The sequence below is a fragment of the Sceloporus undulatus genome, chromosome 3 (assembly GCF_019175285.1).
Source record: "Sceloporus undulatus isolate JIND9_A2432 ecotype Alabama chromosome 3, SceUnd_v1.1, whole genome shotgun sequence".
Lineage (NCBI taxonomy): Eukaryota > Metazoa > Chordata > Lepidosauria > Squamata > Phrynosomatidae > Sceloporus > Sceloporus undulatus.
The window spans coordinates 157,085,059-157,104,204 of NC_056524.1; the positions used below are offsets into that span (position 1 = coordinate 157,085,059).

The 19,146-nt window shown below is 39.1% G+C and overlaps 1 protein-coding gene across 2 annotated transcripts in view; it reads left to right on the forward strand.

Moving 5' to 3' along the window:
* SH2D4B (SH2 domain containing 4B) overlaps positions 1–19,146 on the forward strand; it is a 133,220-nt gene that overhangs the window by 112,534 nt on the left and 1,540 nt on the right. For both annotated transcript variants that reach the window (XM_042460889.1, XM_042460890.1), the window contains exon 7: positions 14,769–14,989. In XM_042460889.1, coding sequence (XP_042316823.1) covers positions 14,769–14,989 — 221 coding nt within the window. The remainder of the gene's footprint in view (positions 1–14,768; positions 14,990–19,146) is intronic.

Genomic DNA, 19,146 nt, shown 5'->3' on the forward strand with positions numbered 1-19,146 from the left:
TTGCCAGAAGAGGTTGGTCTTTAATGCTTTTTAAAATTCAGACAGTGTATTCAGCTGTCAGATGAGCTGATACCCATTATGCCATGACATCACAGTGAATGGTGGTGGTAGGGGAATGTCGCACATTAATTGTATAATGAGACACATTTAAAGAAAAAAGTGATTGTGTCTAAATTGTTCTTAATTTTTTGCCTTTATTACAAAAAGAATAAGATGCTGCTTATTCTACTAAGAGGCACTGCTTTGTGACTTTTGCTGTGGTTGTTTTTTGTTATTGTGTGCCTTCAAGTAGTTTCTGACTTATGACTATGTTAAGGTGAACCTTTCATGGGGTTTTCTTGGTAAGTTTCTTTAGAGGGGTTTTGCTATTACCATCCTCTGAAGATGAGAGAGTGTAACTTGCCTCAGGTCACCCAGTGGGTTTCATGGCTGAGTGGGAAATTGAGCCATGGTCTTCCAAGTCATAGTCTAATGCTCAAATCACTACTCTAGCATTGTGGTAATAAACTCTTTGGGCCTGAGTTCTAATTCTGATCTCTTCATAATGCCACACTTGTCATTTAAAAAGGAAAGTAGATATACATAGTGGTTTGAGTGTTGGCTTATGACTCCGGAGACCAGAGTTCAATTCCCACTTGGACACAAAACCCACTGAATGACCTTGGCAAGTCAAATGCTCTCAACCTCAGGGGAAGGCAGTGGCAAATCTTGCCAAGAAAACCCCATGATAGGTTTACCTTAGAGTCGTCATAAGTCAGAAACAACTTGAAGGAACACACAACAACAACAAAAGACAATAAATGTTGTCACAGCATTTAACATCTGATCCATCCTTCTCTAGCCTAGTTCCTCTCAGATGTGTTGGCTATGATAATTGCAGGTTATAGGATATGTATTCCAACACATATGGACACCATCCTGGACCCGTTTGATCCTTGTACAGCTTGGTATGTGTCCAAGAGTAATTTACAAAACACTCATCACCAGAAACTGTCAATGTCTCTGGTTAGAGATCTGTTTCCCATTTTGAGAACTTCTAAAGTTATCTTTGAAAAGATAGCTAGTAAATTTCTTCTGCATTCTCTTTCTCTCTAATTTATACATTTGACCCCCTGAGAGGATTTGTTTTCTTTTACTTTTTATTCATGTCAGTTAATCCTTATCTCTTGTTCTTAGCTGCAAATTGTGCTTTTGCTACCAGCAGTACAAGCATGCCTGGTGCTGTTTTTACCATTGATTCTGTGAATTGAGCCCTCAGTACCAGCAGATGGTGAATCCCCCAAGCAGTTTAGTTTCCAGGGCCAGCTGTCTTTAATTTACTTTGCACTACTTTTCAATATTTTTTCTTTCTGCCTCTCCACTCCTGATGTTTCAAGTTAAACAATGGAAGAACTGCAATATTTTTAGCCATAGCCATTCATAGAATGCTAGACTTGGATCAGGGGGAACTAGGCTTAAATTTGCATTCATCTATAACACAATATAAGCTGCTTCCACACTGCAGAATTAATGCAGTTTGACACTGCTTTAATGGTCATGGCTCCATCCTATGAAATCCTGGGATCTGTAGTTTGTAGAACTCTCTGGCAGATAAGGTTGTCTCACAAAACTACAAATCCCAGAATTCCATTGCATTGAGACATGGCTGTTTAAATGTACAGACACAGCCATCATGGCGGCCTCCTGTCCCCATTGGGACCACCATGATGACGCAAGTGTGGCACAGCATCTGCACGTCACGGCACCGCTCTTGCATCATTGATGCACAACAGTGCGCCAATGGTGCACTCATTGCATCAGCCATGCACGCTTAAAAGAACCCAGTTTTTCCAGGTTCTTTTTGGTGTGGAGGGACACTGCATAGTTTGGCTGCTGTGGTGTCCCTCGGGAGCAAAAATGGGTGGCTCAAGCCCACCCTTTTGGGGCAGTCTGTCGAGCCCCTCAGTTCTGGGTTTTAGTTCAGAAAGAGCTATCCAAGGTGCTGAGCCTATTTGGGGACAGGATGCAGCACATTGGATAGTTTATTTAAAGTTTGACTAAAACCCAGAGCAGATTTACCAGCCTATTAACACAGAAGTCATTAACCTCCGGTGAGGCAGTGCCATGAGAGGTTGGGTGTAAGAGTCACTCCTGACCTTTTGTGCATTAATGGGCTGGAAATGGGAGAGTAACAACAACAATAACATCAATCTCTCCATCTTAACTTTTCCTCTGGGAAGAGGAGAAACAAGGGGCTTGGAGGAAATGGGGTTTGGCGGAAGGGTTATCTTTGGTGGCCATAGAAAAATACCTCTGTCGTGACCCAAGAAGACCCTGGAGGTCAAAGAGCTTCCTCAGCTCTTAAATGCCACTGCCTGTGGACAGCTTGTTGGCACCCTCACTCTACTTACATCTGAACAAAATTACTTTTTCATCAAAATGCCTGGAATAAGTGGTTGAGACTAAACCTTACTGTGCTCTCCTGCTTGAATGAACTCCTATTTACAAAAAGGCAGAGAGAGTTCACATGAAAGGGTGGAGAAAAAAATATATAAAGCAAGCCGTAAAGCAGAATAACTGATGTAAAGAGGCAGTAAAAGAAAATAGAGCAAACTGAGAGTAGCAGAGAAAGCAGTAATACAGCACAGAGAGAGCTATAGGAAGGAGCAAGGAAAGTGGTGTTTATGTAGAGAGTGAAGAGAAATTAAGGAGCTCAGGAGGAGAGAATAAAAGTAAATAAAAGGAGAAGGAGAGACAGCCATGATTAGAGGTCTGGAGTCTGAGACAACTGAGTAAGGACTAAGCTTAAACAGGATGGTGTGTTGGAGATTTGGGATCAGATAGAGAGCTAGCACTTTGGGAAATGGAGCTGGAGTGGGGAAGAAAAGAGGCTGAGCAGGACTGAAAAGGTGATCAATAACAGTGACTTTGGTAATCTTGAAAAATGGAATCTTGGGTGATACAAAAGTTGGAATGAAGTATACAAGCCAAGAAGGAACAAAGGAGAAGTAAAAGAGTAAGAATGAGGAGGAGAAGCAGAAAGAGAAGCAGAATCAGAAAAAGAAAAGAACAGTAGTTTTTGGAGAAAAGAGAAGAACTGGAAAGGACTAGCAAGGACTGAAAACTCAAATAGAGGTCAAAAGAAATAAAGAAAATTAAAAAGCAAGGGTGGACTCTGAACAGTGAGTTGCAAAACCAAGAAAACATAAACTACAATATAGAAATAAAAAAGTGATACTGCAGTGAAAGGAATATTCAATAAATATTGCGAAATACAACCAAACATTTACACAATTTAATAGAGAAAATAATAGAACTTATTTGCAGATCTATTCAAACTGAATATATCTGTTGAAGGGTACAATTGGCCCTCCTTATCCACTGATTTTTTTAATCCACAGATTCAAGCATCCACAGCTTGAAAGTATTCAAAAAAGTATAAATTCCAAATAGCAAACCTTGATTTTGCCATTTTATATAAGGGACACCATTTTGCTATGCCATTGTATTTAATGGTACTTGAGCATTCATGGATTTTGTTATTGATGGAGGATCCTGGAACCAAACTTCAGTGGATAAGAAGAGCCACTGTATAAATTTAAAGTGAGTTGGGTTGGTTAATATAAATTAAATAATTTATGAGCGATCTATGAGTTACTGAATATATTTTACAAAAATTCAAATTAAAACAATGAAGATATAAATTTGGAATAGTAGTGGAGAAATAGAACAAAATCTGTAATAGTCAAGTTAATTATCATTTAATACAGAGCTAGAAATACAGGGCTTAATTTTTGTATAATTTTATATCATTTGATTTATTAAATTCCATGGAGACCTTTGCTGAGTACTGAATTAATATACTGAATACCACCTAGACTCCACTGAGTATTGAATCTAGTGAGCAATAGATATTTAGTACCTCATTTATATTGGGATGGTTTCAGTTAATAAATATTGATGATGATTAGCCATTTTGTTTAAAATACTGATGATGAACAGCCATTTTGTTTAGGGTAGCACACAACATTAAGTCTTCACTGATTTATTGGAAGAATGTATATTACTGTTGCCAACCTGTTTGATTGCATGATATAGAATATCAACTAGACCTCTGTTAAGTATTGAATTTACACTAGTGAGTAATAGCTATATAGTATTTCATTTATATTGAGGCGGTTCTGGATTATAAATATTGACAATGAATAGACTTTTTGTTTAAAATCAATGATAAGGCTGTTTGTAATATTAAGTTTCTGTTTACATATTGGAAGATTATCTGTTATCTGTTATCATTACTGATCTGTTTGACTATAGAATATATAATCAATTTAGATTATGCAAAATGGCCTCGGGGAAAAAGGATGGACACAATCCAAGATTCAAACACTAGTACAAAGAAGACACTCATCAGAAGAACCACTTGAAGCAATGGATTCCAATGCAATTTTACTGAAAGAAATATGTAAATTAAGACAGGAAATCAAAGATATTTGTCGGGAAGATGAATCCAAATAAATGAGACAAGAGCTAAGAGAGGAGATAAAAGAAACAAGGCCAGAAATAAGAAAGGATTTGAAAAAAGAATTGGTCAATTTTAGAAAGAAAATGGAAACGCTATCTTCAGAAGTACTTAATACACAAACGGAAGAGTGGAAAGAGTAAACAAAATCTTTGGAAAAGACATCAAGAGAAATAATACAAAAGCAAGAACAGCAAAGAATAAGTGAACTGACGAATGAATTAAGACATAGAGAAAAAAGTATGAACCTGAGAGGACTTCTTGAAATATCAAATGAATACTTGTTTAGCAGGATTGTGACACCTATGGAAAATTTTATAGGCTACCCTATCACTCAAGCTATGCAAAAGAAAAGAAAGTGGCGAGAGACATAGTAATGCATTTTACAAGAACAAGAACAAAAGATCTAATTATTCAAAAAGCTCTGAGTTTAACCTATGGATAGAAAACAATGAATTAAATTTTTTAAAAGACATCCCCCATCGATTATGATGGAAAGACAAAAATATAAACTTTTAACTCAACTTTTTAAAAGAAAGAAAATAGACTATAGGTGGGAAAGTATTCAAGGATTGTCATTTATCTGGAATCAGAAAAGATATAAGATAGATAATTTTGACAAGGCTAAAGAAATGGAGAAGAAATTAAGCAGAAAGACACAATCAGAAGATAGGGCAGGACCCAACCAAACAACTCATTGTAAAGCTTGGCCAAAAAAAAGAGAAAGAAGAACAGCAGGGAAATAACAATATCGGGGAAGAAGAAAAAGAAGAAGAGTAATTAACATCACTAAGAAAAGAAAAGACAATGAATCTGGACATGCTAGATCAAAAAACCGATGAAAACTCAGAAGACATTAATGAAAGTTAATCAGAAGAGGAGATCAATGAAGAAGCAGTAGGAAGAATAAATACTTAGCAAAACAACTGAAAAGAATTAGGGTAAAAACTAGACAGGGATGCCCGATTTCCCCATTATTATTCATAATGACCCTGGAGATTTTACTCATCAAAATTAATCAAAATTAATATCCAAGATATTAAGACCAAAGGATATACTCATAAACTCAAAGCTTTTGCAGATGATGCAGTTTGCTTCTTGGAAGACCCATTAAAAAGTATTGAGAAATTATTGTTTATTCCAAAGGAATATGGACAACTTCCAGGTCTCTGTGTTAATCAAGATAAAACGGCAGTCCTGACTATAAACATTCCCAAGAAAGAAGAAGATGTAAAGTAAAAGATAGGATTTAAGATTGAAAAAAGTAAAATACCTAAGAATAACCATAATAAAAAGTAACACAGACCTCTTCGAAAACAATTATAGCAAAATGTGGAAAGAAATATTAAGATTGTTTAATTGGTCCAAATTACAGATATCTCTTTTAGGGATAGTATTGCTAGTTATATTGAGTATCTTACCGAAATGTATGTATCTTTTTCAAAACATTCCAATAATTTACAATAAGAAACATTTTAAGTTATGGAAGAAAGAAATAGCAATTTTTTTTGGCAAATGTAAAAAACCAAGATTTAGATGGTCCAGTATGATAGATTCAAAAGATAGAACAGGTTTGACCTTGTCAGATTTAAAAAAGTACTACTATGCTTGTTCCATAAATTGGCTTGAGGATTGGATCAACCTGAAGAATGAAAAACTCTTGAGTTTAGAAAAAGATAATATAAAATTTGGACTTCATGCTTTTATGGGCTACAATAAACTCAAGGAGAATAAAATCTGTATACACCACTATGTAAGAAGTGCATTACTCCAGGTTTGACTAAAAATTAAAAAGATATTTTATAGAAAAATCCCACTTTGGATCTCTTATCAAGAAACTCTAATGAGCAGAACAAAAAGAGATAGTAAATTATGAATAAGATATCAAGATCTACTGGAAGCAAAAATAACTAAAGACAGAAATACCGAATTCAAAATGAAATCAAAAGAACAACTAGAAGCAGAAGGAACGGTACATCATGGGTTCCTATATTTGCAATAGATTTAATTTAGACACAAAAACAGAGGGATTTGAAGGTAACAAAACTGAAATAGACATCGTCATGACAGATGGGAAAGAACACCATATTGCAAAATATTATAAGGCCCTCAGTGAAAGAAATCTAGAGCAAGAAACAGTCAAACATGTAATTAATAAATGGTCCCAAGATGAAAGAAGAAATTGAAATGTGAAGTTGAAGGCTTTCATGGCCGGCATTCTCTGAAGATGCCAGCCACAGATGCTGGCGAAACATCAGGAAGAAAATCTTCTAGAACATGGCCACATAGCCCCGAAAAACCCACCAAGAAATTGAAACTTAGAGAATGGGGGGGGGGGGGGACCCGGAAGTGTACAAATAGATTTACCCTTTGTCAAGACCTTAAAGAAAACCTTTTAAAGATGATGCACAGGCATTCTACCTCATGTGGAGGGAATGCAACCTGGCCGCAACTTTTTGGAAAGATATCCATAAAACTCTAGCAGATATATTCCAGTTCCAGCTCCCATTCAAAGCTGTATTTTATTTGTTGAATATGATTTCCAATCTGGATAAGGAGAAAGAGAGGAAATTTGGGTGCGTAATTCTGTACTTAATAACACCAGCAAGGACAATCCATGCTAAATATTGGGAAAAAAGAGAAATACCAGACATCAAAGAATGGATGGTCAAAGTATGGAAGATGATGAACCTGGATAAATTAACAACTTTAATCCAAAACAGAACAATGGAAAAAATAGAAGACGAATGGTGCCTGATAAGAAAATATGGTAACTGACTTTAATATACATGAAATAAACCTCGATAATTAGAAACCATTCCCCTCTCGAGAGCCAGAAATATGATTCAAATTAATAAATGTGTTAGAGTAAATTATTGGTATAGAGCCAGTTATGGTTTAGCAGGCATTAATTTTATAGTGAACCAAAAAGAATGAGCAAGGTTAAAACTATTTCAATTACAGGAGGATCATGCGAAGTAGATTTAGAAGTTCTCAAAAATAAAAAGTGACATAGAGAAAGACTCAAGAATACTAATTTACTACAAGGTGATCTCAACCAGGGAATTTATTTTTAGATTTTTCTGTAAGCGATTGAGAGATTGTGTGTCTATTATTATTATTATTATTATTATTAACCTTTATTTATAAAGCGCTGTAAATTTAAATCTATCTATCTATCTATCTATCTATCTATCTATCTATCTATCTATCTATCTATGTTAGTAGCTTTTTTAATGTGTGTTTATGTTTGTCCTGTTTTATTTGTTTTATTTGTATATAAATATTTGTTTGCTAATAAAAAATCCATGGAAACCATCAGCTGCCATTGTACACAAAGTCTATCTATACTATCACTTTATCTCAGTATTGCAAAGTCTGACCCACTTACACACCTCACGTGGTGCACACCTCAACCTGTTGGCCTGAAATTATTTTTTCAGTATTCATTTTTCCCCAATTAATTTTTATAATGATGTGTGTGTGTGGGTGTTGTTTTGGTCTGCTAATAGTTATGTGTGTTCTAGTGTAGTGGTATTATATTAACAATGAGAATAACCTTGTTCAGGAACTGGGGTTGGTCTGACATGGTCGCTTTGGACAGTGAGGCTCTGGAATTGCTCCCAAAGCTTAGCAGATCTCTTCTAAACCTTTTCTTGTGGGCTAGTAACTGAAGAACTACATATTCCTAGCAACATAAGAAACAGACTTTTGTTCTTCTAGTTTTAACAAACAATAAATGAAGGAGTAAATTCAATATTGTGCTGCCTGTAACAATGACAATTTCCTCCCTTCTTCCTGCAGCTATCTCCATTAAATGAAAGCCTGCCATCTCAAGCAGTGTCTGAGGGTGCAAGAGGAACTCTAGGGGGGAAAGGGGGAATTGTTAAGGTTTATGTGTCTGTGGATGGGGGTAATTATTTTTTTAAAGGGGAGAAGGGAATTGCTCTTTCCAGTTTCCTGGATTCTGCTGTTTTACCATTAAAACTCAAGTACAATTCATAATTTAAAGGGCAGCAGCTGTAAGCACACTCAGCTGGAGATAACTTTTACTACAAAAGTGTAAATGAAGCCCAAATCACTTTCTGCTTAACTTTTAAAATGAATGCACTCTTTCTGGCTTTTAAACAATTTAAATGTTTACACATTTTAGGGTGTCTGTAGGACCAAAGATTGTTGTTGGTGTTGTGTTCCCAACTTATGGCAACCCCAAGGTGAACCTATCATGTGTGGGGTTTTTTGACTAGATTTGTTCAGAGGTTTATCATTGCCTTCCCCTGATGCTGAGAGCATGTGGTAGTGAGTTTCATGGCTGAGCAGAGAATCAAACTGTGGTCTCCAAAGTTGCAATACAACACTCAAACCAGAGATTCTTGTAGGATGACTAACAAAGGATTTTATGGAGTGATAAAATAGTCCTCTCGGGGAGGAATACACAATTTATAAAAATTGGCAGGACAAAATTAACATCCAGTTAACAGCTTAGTACCTAATAAAAGCCAAACAATATATAGCTTTTTATTTGTTTTTTAATAAAGGGATTTTAAAAAGTATTAGCAACAATAGAAGGGGAAAGATTAGTGCTGCAGATCTCCACAGATAAAGGAGTATCCTAACTAGGAACACCCTAAAAAATCAGGAAGTCTCAGAATAGAGAGATTGGAAGCCAGAACACTTAATTTGAATTCAAACTGTTTGGATTATTCAAGGAGGCTTTCCACAGATGTTGTTTATTTTTCAGTAGCCATTCTGAAGTGAGCAGCATTACTTTTATGAGTTTCCCTTCCTCGCTGTTTGCTTTCTTGTTGTCATGAGAACAGTACAGTACTTTTGTGAAGCAAGAAGGTTAAGATTTCTATTGCTCTCATTAACACTTGCGTGACAAATGACTGGTAGACATTATATTAAAACAGAGAGGTGGGTAGGCCTGACTAGAGGAAAAAGAGATGGTAATTCTTGATCTTGACAGTATCAGAATATGCTTTCCCCTGCCAAATGAACAGAAGGAAGAACAAAAGAAAGAGTAAATTCAGCTTTTTTTCTGGGGGTGGGGGGCTATGCTCTAATAGGAAAGTGTGTGTGCTGAAGCTTGAAGCATTTTTTCTTCTGGCATTGGGGATTTGGGAGGAGACGAACAGCTTGTTTGGAATAAAGCAACCAGATTTTGACCACATCTGTTGGTGTTTGTCTCCTGATAATGGCCAATGAAAAGTTGGATGGCTGTCAATTTAGTTTTCCTTTCTATAGACAGGTTCCAGTTTACAATCCAGTATGGAAGTATGATCACTCAGTTCATTGTCAGTCTTGACAGCATCCTGAAAAGAATGACATTAGTAAAAGTTAGAGAGCCAGTGTGGTGTCATGGGTAAAGTCTTGCATTTGAGTTGGTGCCATTCAGGCTCAAATCACCATTTAGCCATAAATAGTGTTTTCTGGCCTCAGACATTTTGCTTCTTGAGGCAAAAGACATACCTCCATTCCATGTATAGAATCAAACTGGACTGGCAGTTGAATTTTTCTTCAGCTTTGTTGACAAGACAGCACTGGAGATTATCATATGAAGGATGGAACATCATTGTCCCCTCCTTCCTGCCAGATCACAGGAAGAATTTTCACACATGACCAGCACTGACCCAGCAGGGAAGCACCAATGAAAGTAATGTGTGAATCACTTTCACTGAACCCTTCATTCAGCCGCCCAGGAAGCATGAGTAAAAGTGATTGCATGAATCACTTTCACATAAAAGCAGGCTGAAAAGCGCTTTCAGCCATCAGCTGAAAGTGCTATCTCCTGTCATTTGTAGTCTGTTGTATTAACAGAAGAACCTGTTATTACCATGATTGCTGAAAGCGCTTTCAGCTGACAGCTGAAAGTACGTTTCAACCCGCTTTCATGTGAAAGTGATTTGTGCAATCATTTTCACTCGGGTCATGGATGGGATAAGGATGGGGGAATGATCCTGTTCCTATCCTGTCCCAGTGTGATGATGTCCATTGTGCACAACTCCTGAGGGTAGCCAGGACATAGGAGACATAGGACAGGCTGTGTGACATAGTTTTCTCATCCAGCAGTTCACCACCATTGTTTGCCCCCTCCTCAGACCCACTATTTAAAATGGTGGCCACACTCTGCACACTTGAATTCCTTGGAGAAAGGACATTAACTGTTCTCTTAACTCTAAGGATTTTATCACACATGCCCTGGAATGGGCCTGTTGCGTTCTAAAAGGGGACATGATGGGGATGGGAGGTGCCATAGAATGCATCTTACAGCACAGGGAGAATGCTTCCGCCGCCAATATACATTCCCAGACATGCGTTCTGAATATGTTCCCCAAGAGGTGATTTTCAGGAATGCTTCTCAAGCATTCCAGAAAATCACCCCCTCTGGGATGCATCCAGAACATGATGGAAATGTCTGGCACTGGCGGCAGCATTCTCCCTGTGTGGTAAGATGCATTCTTTGCCGTCTCCCATTCTCATCACATCCCCTGTTAGAACACAACAGGACTGTTCCAGGGCCCGTGCGATAAAGTTCTATATTTGCATCCCACTTTCAATCTCTCTCTCTCTTTCTCTCTCTGACACACACACACACACACACACATGGTCTACATTCTGGCCAGCATTGTGCTCTCAAAAAATTGCAGCTCCCCGAGTAATCTTTGCACAGCCTTCTCTACTCATTGCTTTAAAGGTAGGGTTCAAACTATCCACAGGCAAATATAGTTGATACATTTTAGCACAGCGAACTGTCAGTTATATAGTGCAATATAGACAGCAGTTTTCAGCACGAAGTTTTTAAACTAAACCACCCTTGGAACTATTTAAGTCCTGTCTAGTATCTATGATTCTAAAAGCTGTTTGATACTTACCCTGTGCAAGCAACATTTTAGGTTGCTCTAACACAGTTTGCTTGATAGACATATAAAGGCACCTGAAGGAGAACATCACTAATAGAGAATCACAAGGTTGCTAGTGAAAATGCCAATCACTGCAAAAATCTCAGGAGCTCTCTTTGAAGTGATTGCAATACTTTAGCCAATGGGACATTCTGAATTAAGAACAAACCTATGTTATTGTTCTGGGTTTTTTTCCTTAACAGAGGAAGATGTTGACCATGAGTTGAAGGCAGAAGTCTTGCCAGCCATATTAACTCTCATATTTGCATTTTCAGAGTGAGATAAGCCAAATGCTAAAAAGTCAGGGACATGAAATCCAAGAGCTTAATTATGGAATGAGTTTTCTTGGTGAATGGCACACTACATTAGAATCTAATGATGAAGCTTCACATCATGAGTGTCATATGGGCAAGTCTATATTTGTCTGTTGTTCCTGTACTACAAATGTGCAACCAGAATTATGCAGACCTAAATATTTCCCGTACACTTCTCAAATGTTTGATAATTATCTGCTTTGACTGGTCCTTCATCTAGTAATTCTACATGTACATACACTATGAGGACTGGTTTTGGATTTCTCTCATGGTAGAGCAAAGGGTAAAACAATTTGAATTAATCTGATACTAAATCTTGCTGTAGTTTGCAGTTGCTGCATATTCAGAAGACCTCTACTTATCCATGTCCAAAGTACCTAATAGCACAGATGAGGGATTCTTCAAAGTTGAAGAATCATTTGGGGTCCCAGGTTCAATTTACCTCTGGATTGAGACACTGGAGGCAGCGGTGGGTTAGGCTATCATTCAATATGGATGGGAAACTATTTGAGGAATTGGGATGGGTAGGCAGAAAGTGACTTCTTGAATGCTTCTTCAGTAACTCTGATGAAAAGAAAGTCCTCCTGAAGGCCCCTTTTCATCCCCCCAATCTACAAATCTGTCGGGTATGCTTTGATTGGGATTTCCTGCATGGCAGGGGGTTGGACCAGATGGCCCTTGTGGTCTCTTCCAACTCTACGATTCTATGATTCTAAATAGATCTACAAATGGCCCATTTCTACCCACCCTAGGCCAGGACCCCCTTTTTCCTGCCTCCACATGGCAATGCAGTGATACTTGGAGGGTGGGGCAACTGAGGAATATAGCTGTTTCAATAGCCAGAACATGACAATGCTACCCTCTTCCTGGATCTTCATAAGAGCACCAGAAAGTCCCTGATAATGCCTCTATCACTCTGCAATGATCCTTACTTGGTTGCATCTCTGCCCTCCCACTGGCCACTACAACAGAAGTGGGCAAAGTGAAGCATGCATCTCCTGGGACTGTTTTTGTGGCCATCAAGATCCTCACATGTCAACATTTCTTGTCCCAGATGCCTTCTAGTGGATGTGGGGTATTTTCATCATATTTTGTGCCCCCAGGGCCAATTTAGGCCAGGAGAAGCTTTTATCAAAACCAAAAGGAAACTGGGAATGATTTTAGCTCACCTCCTGTAATTTTTTTAAAAAAGGTCTCCCCTGGGGTGTTAAAATATGGCAAAAATGCTTCCCATGGCACCAAGAGTGTATTTTGGGGTGGCTGGATGGGGTCATTTCTTTGTGGAAAGAAGTGCTGTGGGCTGAATGAATAATAGCCATCAATGGCATTTATTCTGCTTGTCACCCTCCTAGCAGCCCCTCCATGGCTGTGTCAGGGAAAGAGGGCAGGTGCAAGTCAAGCAGGGATGTCACTACATATAGCAATCCTTGCTTGGTATCCCTCTTCCAGAAGCCACTATGTGACCATATCAGGGGAAGAGCCAGGTGGGGTGGAGGGAAGCTGAGTGAAGATCACCACTGCTACCAGCAATCCTTGCTTGGTTCATCACGCCTGCAACCTGCCTATTCTTCCATTGCCATTAAGGGGAGCAGGATGAAGGGAAGCTGTGTGACAATTATCATAGACATCTGTTTTCTGACATAACAATTTATGCAGATCCTTGCTTGGCTTTATCTCTTTGGCCATTACATAGCAGTGTTGGATGGAGAGGAAAGGGGGAAGCCAAGTGAGGATTGCTGTCAGTGGCTATGTTCTCACACGTTAGTCTGGTAAGGGAATATTTTTTTCCCTTCTGCTAGAACATCTTTGAAAACTGGACCTTTTAAAGACATTCTCAAAGCAAGGAGAAAACTGATTATATTATTCATTATTCCTTACAGGAACAAATAATTTTGAAAAATGATTCAAAGTGGGTTGAGCCACTGCAGACACATTCCCTATATTCTCTCTCATACATAACCCTCGTCATAAACATATTCCATTCATACACAGAGACACACACACACAACATTCACCCCCAATAATAGCATTCATACAGACACACATATACAAGCACAAACACCCCTCCTTCTCAGCTGATCTGTCCAAATTCCTTCCTTAGCTCTAAGCAAGGAAAATGTCTTGTGCTCCTGAGACATAGTAAAGGTCTTATTCCGAACCTGCAATAGATTGGACATAGATACTTTCCATTTGCTCCATTATAGGACAGAGCAAAGGAGCAGAGCCTCCAACTGAACCTTGGTGGGTGAGACTGGGAAACTCCACCCTGCATCGCAGCTTCATGAGCCAAAACCTCTTCAAGCCTGCCCCAGATTCATAATTTGGTACTTCTTAAACTCTGCATTTTAAGGGCAGAGGTAGCAATTTCAGATATATACTTATTTTCATTGGTAGACAGAGATGATAAAAAAGCAGGAGAGTGGATTTCCCTACTGGAAAGTTGTGGGCTTCCAAGACTTGAATCAGAAACTTGAAGCTGTGGCCTAGTATAGTAAGTGACAGACTGTAAGCACTTAGGTTGAGTTCTCAGAACCCTTCTGAAGCACGGAAGAGAAAAAGGATGTAAAACACCATCCTCTGATTGGCAGGCCATGTGAAGTCTCTTGACATGCCAAAACTCTCATCAAACTGTACCTGGCTTTCTGCCTTTCCCTGCTTATCAGAGCAAAACCTCTTATCTCCTGTACTGCTAGTCAAATTCTCAACCAGTCATCCCAAGAGAACATACTGTGTAGATCCAGGTTGGGCCACCCATGGCCCTGCCCTGGCTCTGAGATTCTTAAAGGGTTAGTAGACAAATAGGATGTGTGTGTGTGTGTGTGTGTGTGTGTGTGTGTGTGTGTGTAAAATGGTGATTGAAAGGTAAGGCATTTTATCTGTTATAAGCTTTTGCAAGCTACAGCTTGCTTCATGTGATGCCTGAATCCTGCCATTTAATAGACTGAACATCTGTTTTTAAGTCCTCTTGAGACCAATAGCTGCTTAATCCAGTTTTTGCTTTCTCTCTCTCTCTCTCTCTCTCTCTCTCTCTCTCTCTCACACTTTTGGCAGGAATTATTAGTCGTCAAGAGGCAGAAGAGCTGTTGATAAATAAGTCTGAAGGAGCTTTCCTAGTGCGGGTCAGTGAGAAAATCTGGGGATATGCACTTTCCTATCGGCATCAGAGTGGTTTCAAACATTTTCTTGTGGATGCTTCTGGAGATTTCTACAGCTTCTTAGGGGTGGATCCCAACCGGCATGCAACACTCACAGACCTTATTGATTTCCACAAGGTATTACTGGCTACACACAGATCAATCAATGAATTGAGGAGGTGAATAATTCAAAAGGAAGGAGTAATATGTTGGAGCATTATAAAATTAAAACTTTACAGGCAGAGCTAGCTCCAGGTTTAAGGATGGGGCATAGGCAAGGGAACATTCTGAGCAGGGCCTGTTTAGGCACTTTTAAATTTCCCACAATGCCTCTAAATGATGTTTTGTCAAGGGTGTTGTGGAAAAGATGCTTCAAAACTGTGTTTGTGGTATACATTTTGTAATACTGGGCTCAGAGGAAGCACTGGCAATGAGCAATGTTAGGTCCCCAGCAGTAGGCTTAGAACATAACCTCTGTTTGCAGAGGTCTACCTTTTGGAGTAGAGATTTATAAATCCAAAGTTTTAATCTGTAAAGCCAAGCTGAGACTTCTTCAGTCAGTGGTGGTGGCTAACTCAGGGATAAGTCAAGGGCCAATAAAGGAGAGAGTCAGAGGTGAAACTTCTGCTTCTCATAAAATAGTGTTGTCTGGTGGCTGTCATCTTAGTGAGATGGTCAATCTGGTCTGGGTTTCAGCCTGTCCTTAGAAGGAGCTCTCAAAATAGGTTTGGCACCTTCCATAGCTTTGCTGCCCTCTTTCATTGTTTCTCTTTGCCATGAATGACAGCTTTACTCCAATTGGAATAGCAAGTGTTTCTCCTTCTTTCCAGTCTAACAAAGACCATAGCTGGGATAAGGGATTAAAGCCCCTGTCTCTCTTTTACCATTGTCCTGATCTGGCAGGGTTCTCCTATACACTAGCCATTTATTTAAAAAAGAAACAAACACTGCACATGTGCAGCCAAATGATGTGAATTAAGTGAGTTCACATATTGTTTGGTCACAGTCCCCCATTCCCTAATACCCAGTTTAAAGTTCATATATTCAGCCATAAAGCTTTTAAAAATTGCATTAAAAATAAGAGAAAAAGAAAATTGGCACTGTCAGAAAACTGGTTTTCAGGCTTATTCCCACCTTCTGTGCTCTTGCAGAATCCCAGCCCAAAATATAGAACCACAAACAGGCTAAACTTTAAAAAAGTTGTCCTAGCTGGACCCTCTATCCCCACATAGGTTTGGCACTTTTGGGCAGCTCCAGACTAAATCCTGGAGCATATTCCTGTCCAAAGACCTCAGATGCTTCAACTGTGAGATGACACAAGGACTGCCACATCTTCGAAGCCCACTTCTTTCTGTAGAGGCACCAAGCTTGAAGTGAAAGGGTCCCCCCCCCCCCCCACACACTTTGTCTTGCTCTCTGCTTGCTTATCATAGGCAATAAGAGAGTACAGAAAAGCCCATTCATCTAGGGAGTGAGCACAGGGACACCTGTCAGAAGCAAAACGTCCATTAGCCTCTGACATTCAAAATAAAATAGATTGGGATGTCCCCTGGTGAGAACAAAAATCAATGGCTGCAGTTATGACAAGCTTGTTAGAGGACTTGTTCTGCCCCTAAAGTGAGCAGGCAGTTCCTGCTTAATTGTCTGTGGTCAAATGGGAAACAGATTTAACCATGTCATCTTGCAATACTGCTCCTTCTTTATCTCTGCAGCCAGTAGCTCTCGTGTCTTTTCCATCTGAATGCACTGTAACAACACAAATACAGATAAGTAAAAGAGGGAAAAACCTAGAGCTTACTATCGTAATGGCAGAAAAATACCATGGTACCAGGCAATCTAGCTTCTATTATTTAATCCACTTTAAAAAGAAAATGCTCCCACAACATGCTGACACGCACATTGCAAATTTTTCTGTCAGTCTCAAGACTAGGTCCTATACACCCACTTAGGAATCTAAATTCCTGTCTGAATATGAATCCCTCATGGTATTTTTCCATGGCACTTCAAACCCTGATTTCCACAGCAAAAGGTCATTAGGGCCATTAATGGCTTATGGCTTCCATGTCTGTGGGGCAAAGAGTCAGTCCCAGGTTTTAGTCTACCACTTTAAATAAGCTATTAGAGGTGCTGAACTTTCAAGCTCCTTTTACCTCTCCTGCAATTACAGCACTAAGTTTTGGTTTTTGGCTCTGGATTCCTTTATAAACTCAGTGAAATATTGCAGTGTGTTTGTTGGCATGTGTCCATACAGCTGCAATTGCAAAATAAGTTCAGCACCTTTAAGGTTCATCCTGAAAACTAGTGTTATTTTACAATACCCACTGACATGGCAGCCACCAGCACCATCAAATGTCTGGCAATGTCCCCATAGCAAATAAATAAAATGATATAGTTTATGGAGGCTTCCCAAAGACCTTGGTTGATCTCAGCAGATGATGTAACTGGTTTGTATATAAATATGGAGACACAGCCAGATACTTCTCCTACCCGCTGCCCCTCTTCCTAGCCACTGAATGGCTGTATGTGTTTAGGCACACTGTAGCGGCTAAATGATTAGTGTATGGGGAGTTGAAAGGAGACACATAGCATAGTTCCACCTGCAGAAAAACAGGATCATGGTCAGTAGGGGTGTGTATGTATGTGCATTGGCATATGTACTTTCTGAAAAGCCAATAGAATAGAAAAGGGCCCAGCACCAGAGTCCTAGACCCATTCTATACCTCTGTACTCACTGTCAGCTCAGCATGGTCTACTCTCAGGTGAGGAAATATATTGGATTGCATTGATTTCCAGCTCTAATTTGTTGAATGAAAAATTATTAATAGGAATAAACATTTGTCTAAAAACTGGATGGTTTACACATGTTGCTCTGCTAATGTGTCGAAGGGTGAGGATACTCCTGTTCCAGGTTTGAAAGGTGGCATCCTTAATATACCAAAGGATGGCAACTTAGGGCAGTTTACTTTGGAGCCTAGAGTTTTTGGAGTCAGGTCTAGATGCAGCAGTTGCATGATTGATCTACAGCTGTGCTCATTTGCCGCAGAGGTTAGATGTTAATGTTAGATGTTAATGGGGCTGTGCTCCACTGATCAAGACAAGGATGGCAGGTGGATCCCCTCTTGCAGGGGTGGCAAATCTTTTATTGATTTTACTGTCATTCTTCCTTTAGCTACTTTGAGTTGGACAGGAGCTCTCATGGTGGTGGACCTCTGAAAGGATGAGGGCTGTCCCTGGAAGTGCTACTGTTCCATACAGAGCAGCTTCTGGAGGTGTAACAAAAGAATCAAAAATGGATTTGCACTACCACAGTGGTGGATCCAATAGCCACTCCTGGAGCATGGGATTGACAGCACACTTGATTTGGTTCTTGCAATCATGCTATCAAGATTACTAGTGGTTCTCCTAGATCACGGTATTCTTAATTTTTGGACTATGTAACAAATCTGTGCAATCTTTCCTCCTGTGATTTAGAGGTTATAGTCATAGGGAAGTTCTTTTATGATCCTTGGCACCATGAGGGAGCTCCTGACACTGGGTATTTTCTACTTCATAAAAATCAATTGGTTGTATTCTTTTGACATGTAGAATCTTGGCTTTTCTGATCTTTGGCTTTGGCTTTGTAAATTTAAAAATAATCAAACAACCTCCACATCAGAAATATAAGGAGTGGGCAGTTGATGGGGAAACTTTAAGATCTACCAAGAACCTGGATGTGCTAGATATGGCAAGAATTGGCCTTTTCAGTGAATAATGGCTGGTAAACTAAGCTGAAGAAAACAAATCCATTTTTAAAATGTTTTAAATGACTGAAGTTTACTTAGCTGCACCAGACTAACCAGACACAATGATGCAAATGTAAATAGACAGAGAAAACCTTTATTAAAAAGACAAGGAAACAGAAAAAGAAACCCCTTTGTGTAAGACAAAAATACAACATACAAACATGTTGGACTGAATCTGTGTGATTAGTTAGTGCTGTATCATGGAGAAAGAAAGAGAACTGGTATTTCTGAATGCATTTCTGTGCTCCTACCCCAACTAAAAGCATGTCTGTATGTGAATAACATGGTTCTCTTTTTATCAAGCTGAACTGCACTCAGATAATTAAGCAGTCCCTCATAGACCTGGCTGTCTGGCTGCCTGACTGTGTGTCTGTGTGTTTGTGTGTGTGTGTTCCTCATTAGAGGAAACTAAACAGCGACTTTATATGGAGCTCACGTTTTTTTTTCCAGCAAATGAAGCAGGCAAAAGTTCAGAAGTTTAACTAAGGTGATGGGATGAGGATGTTACCTCCC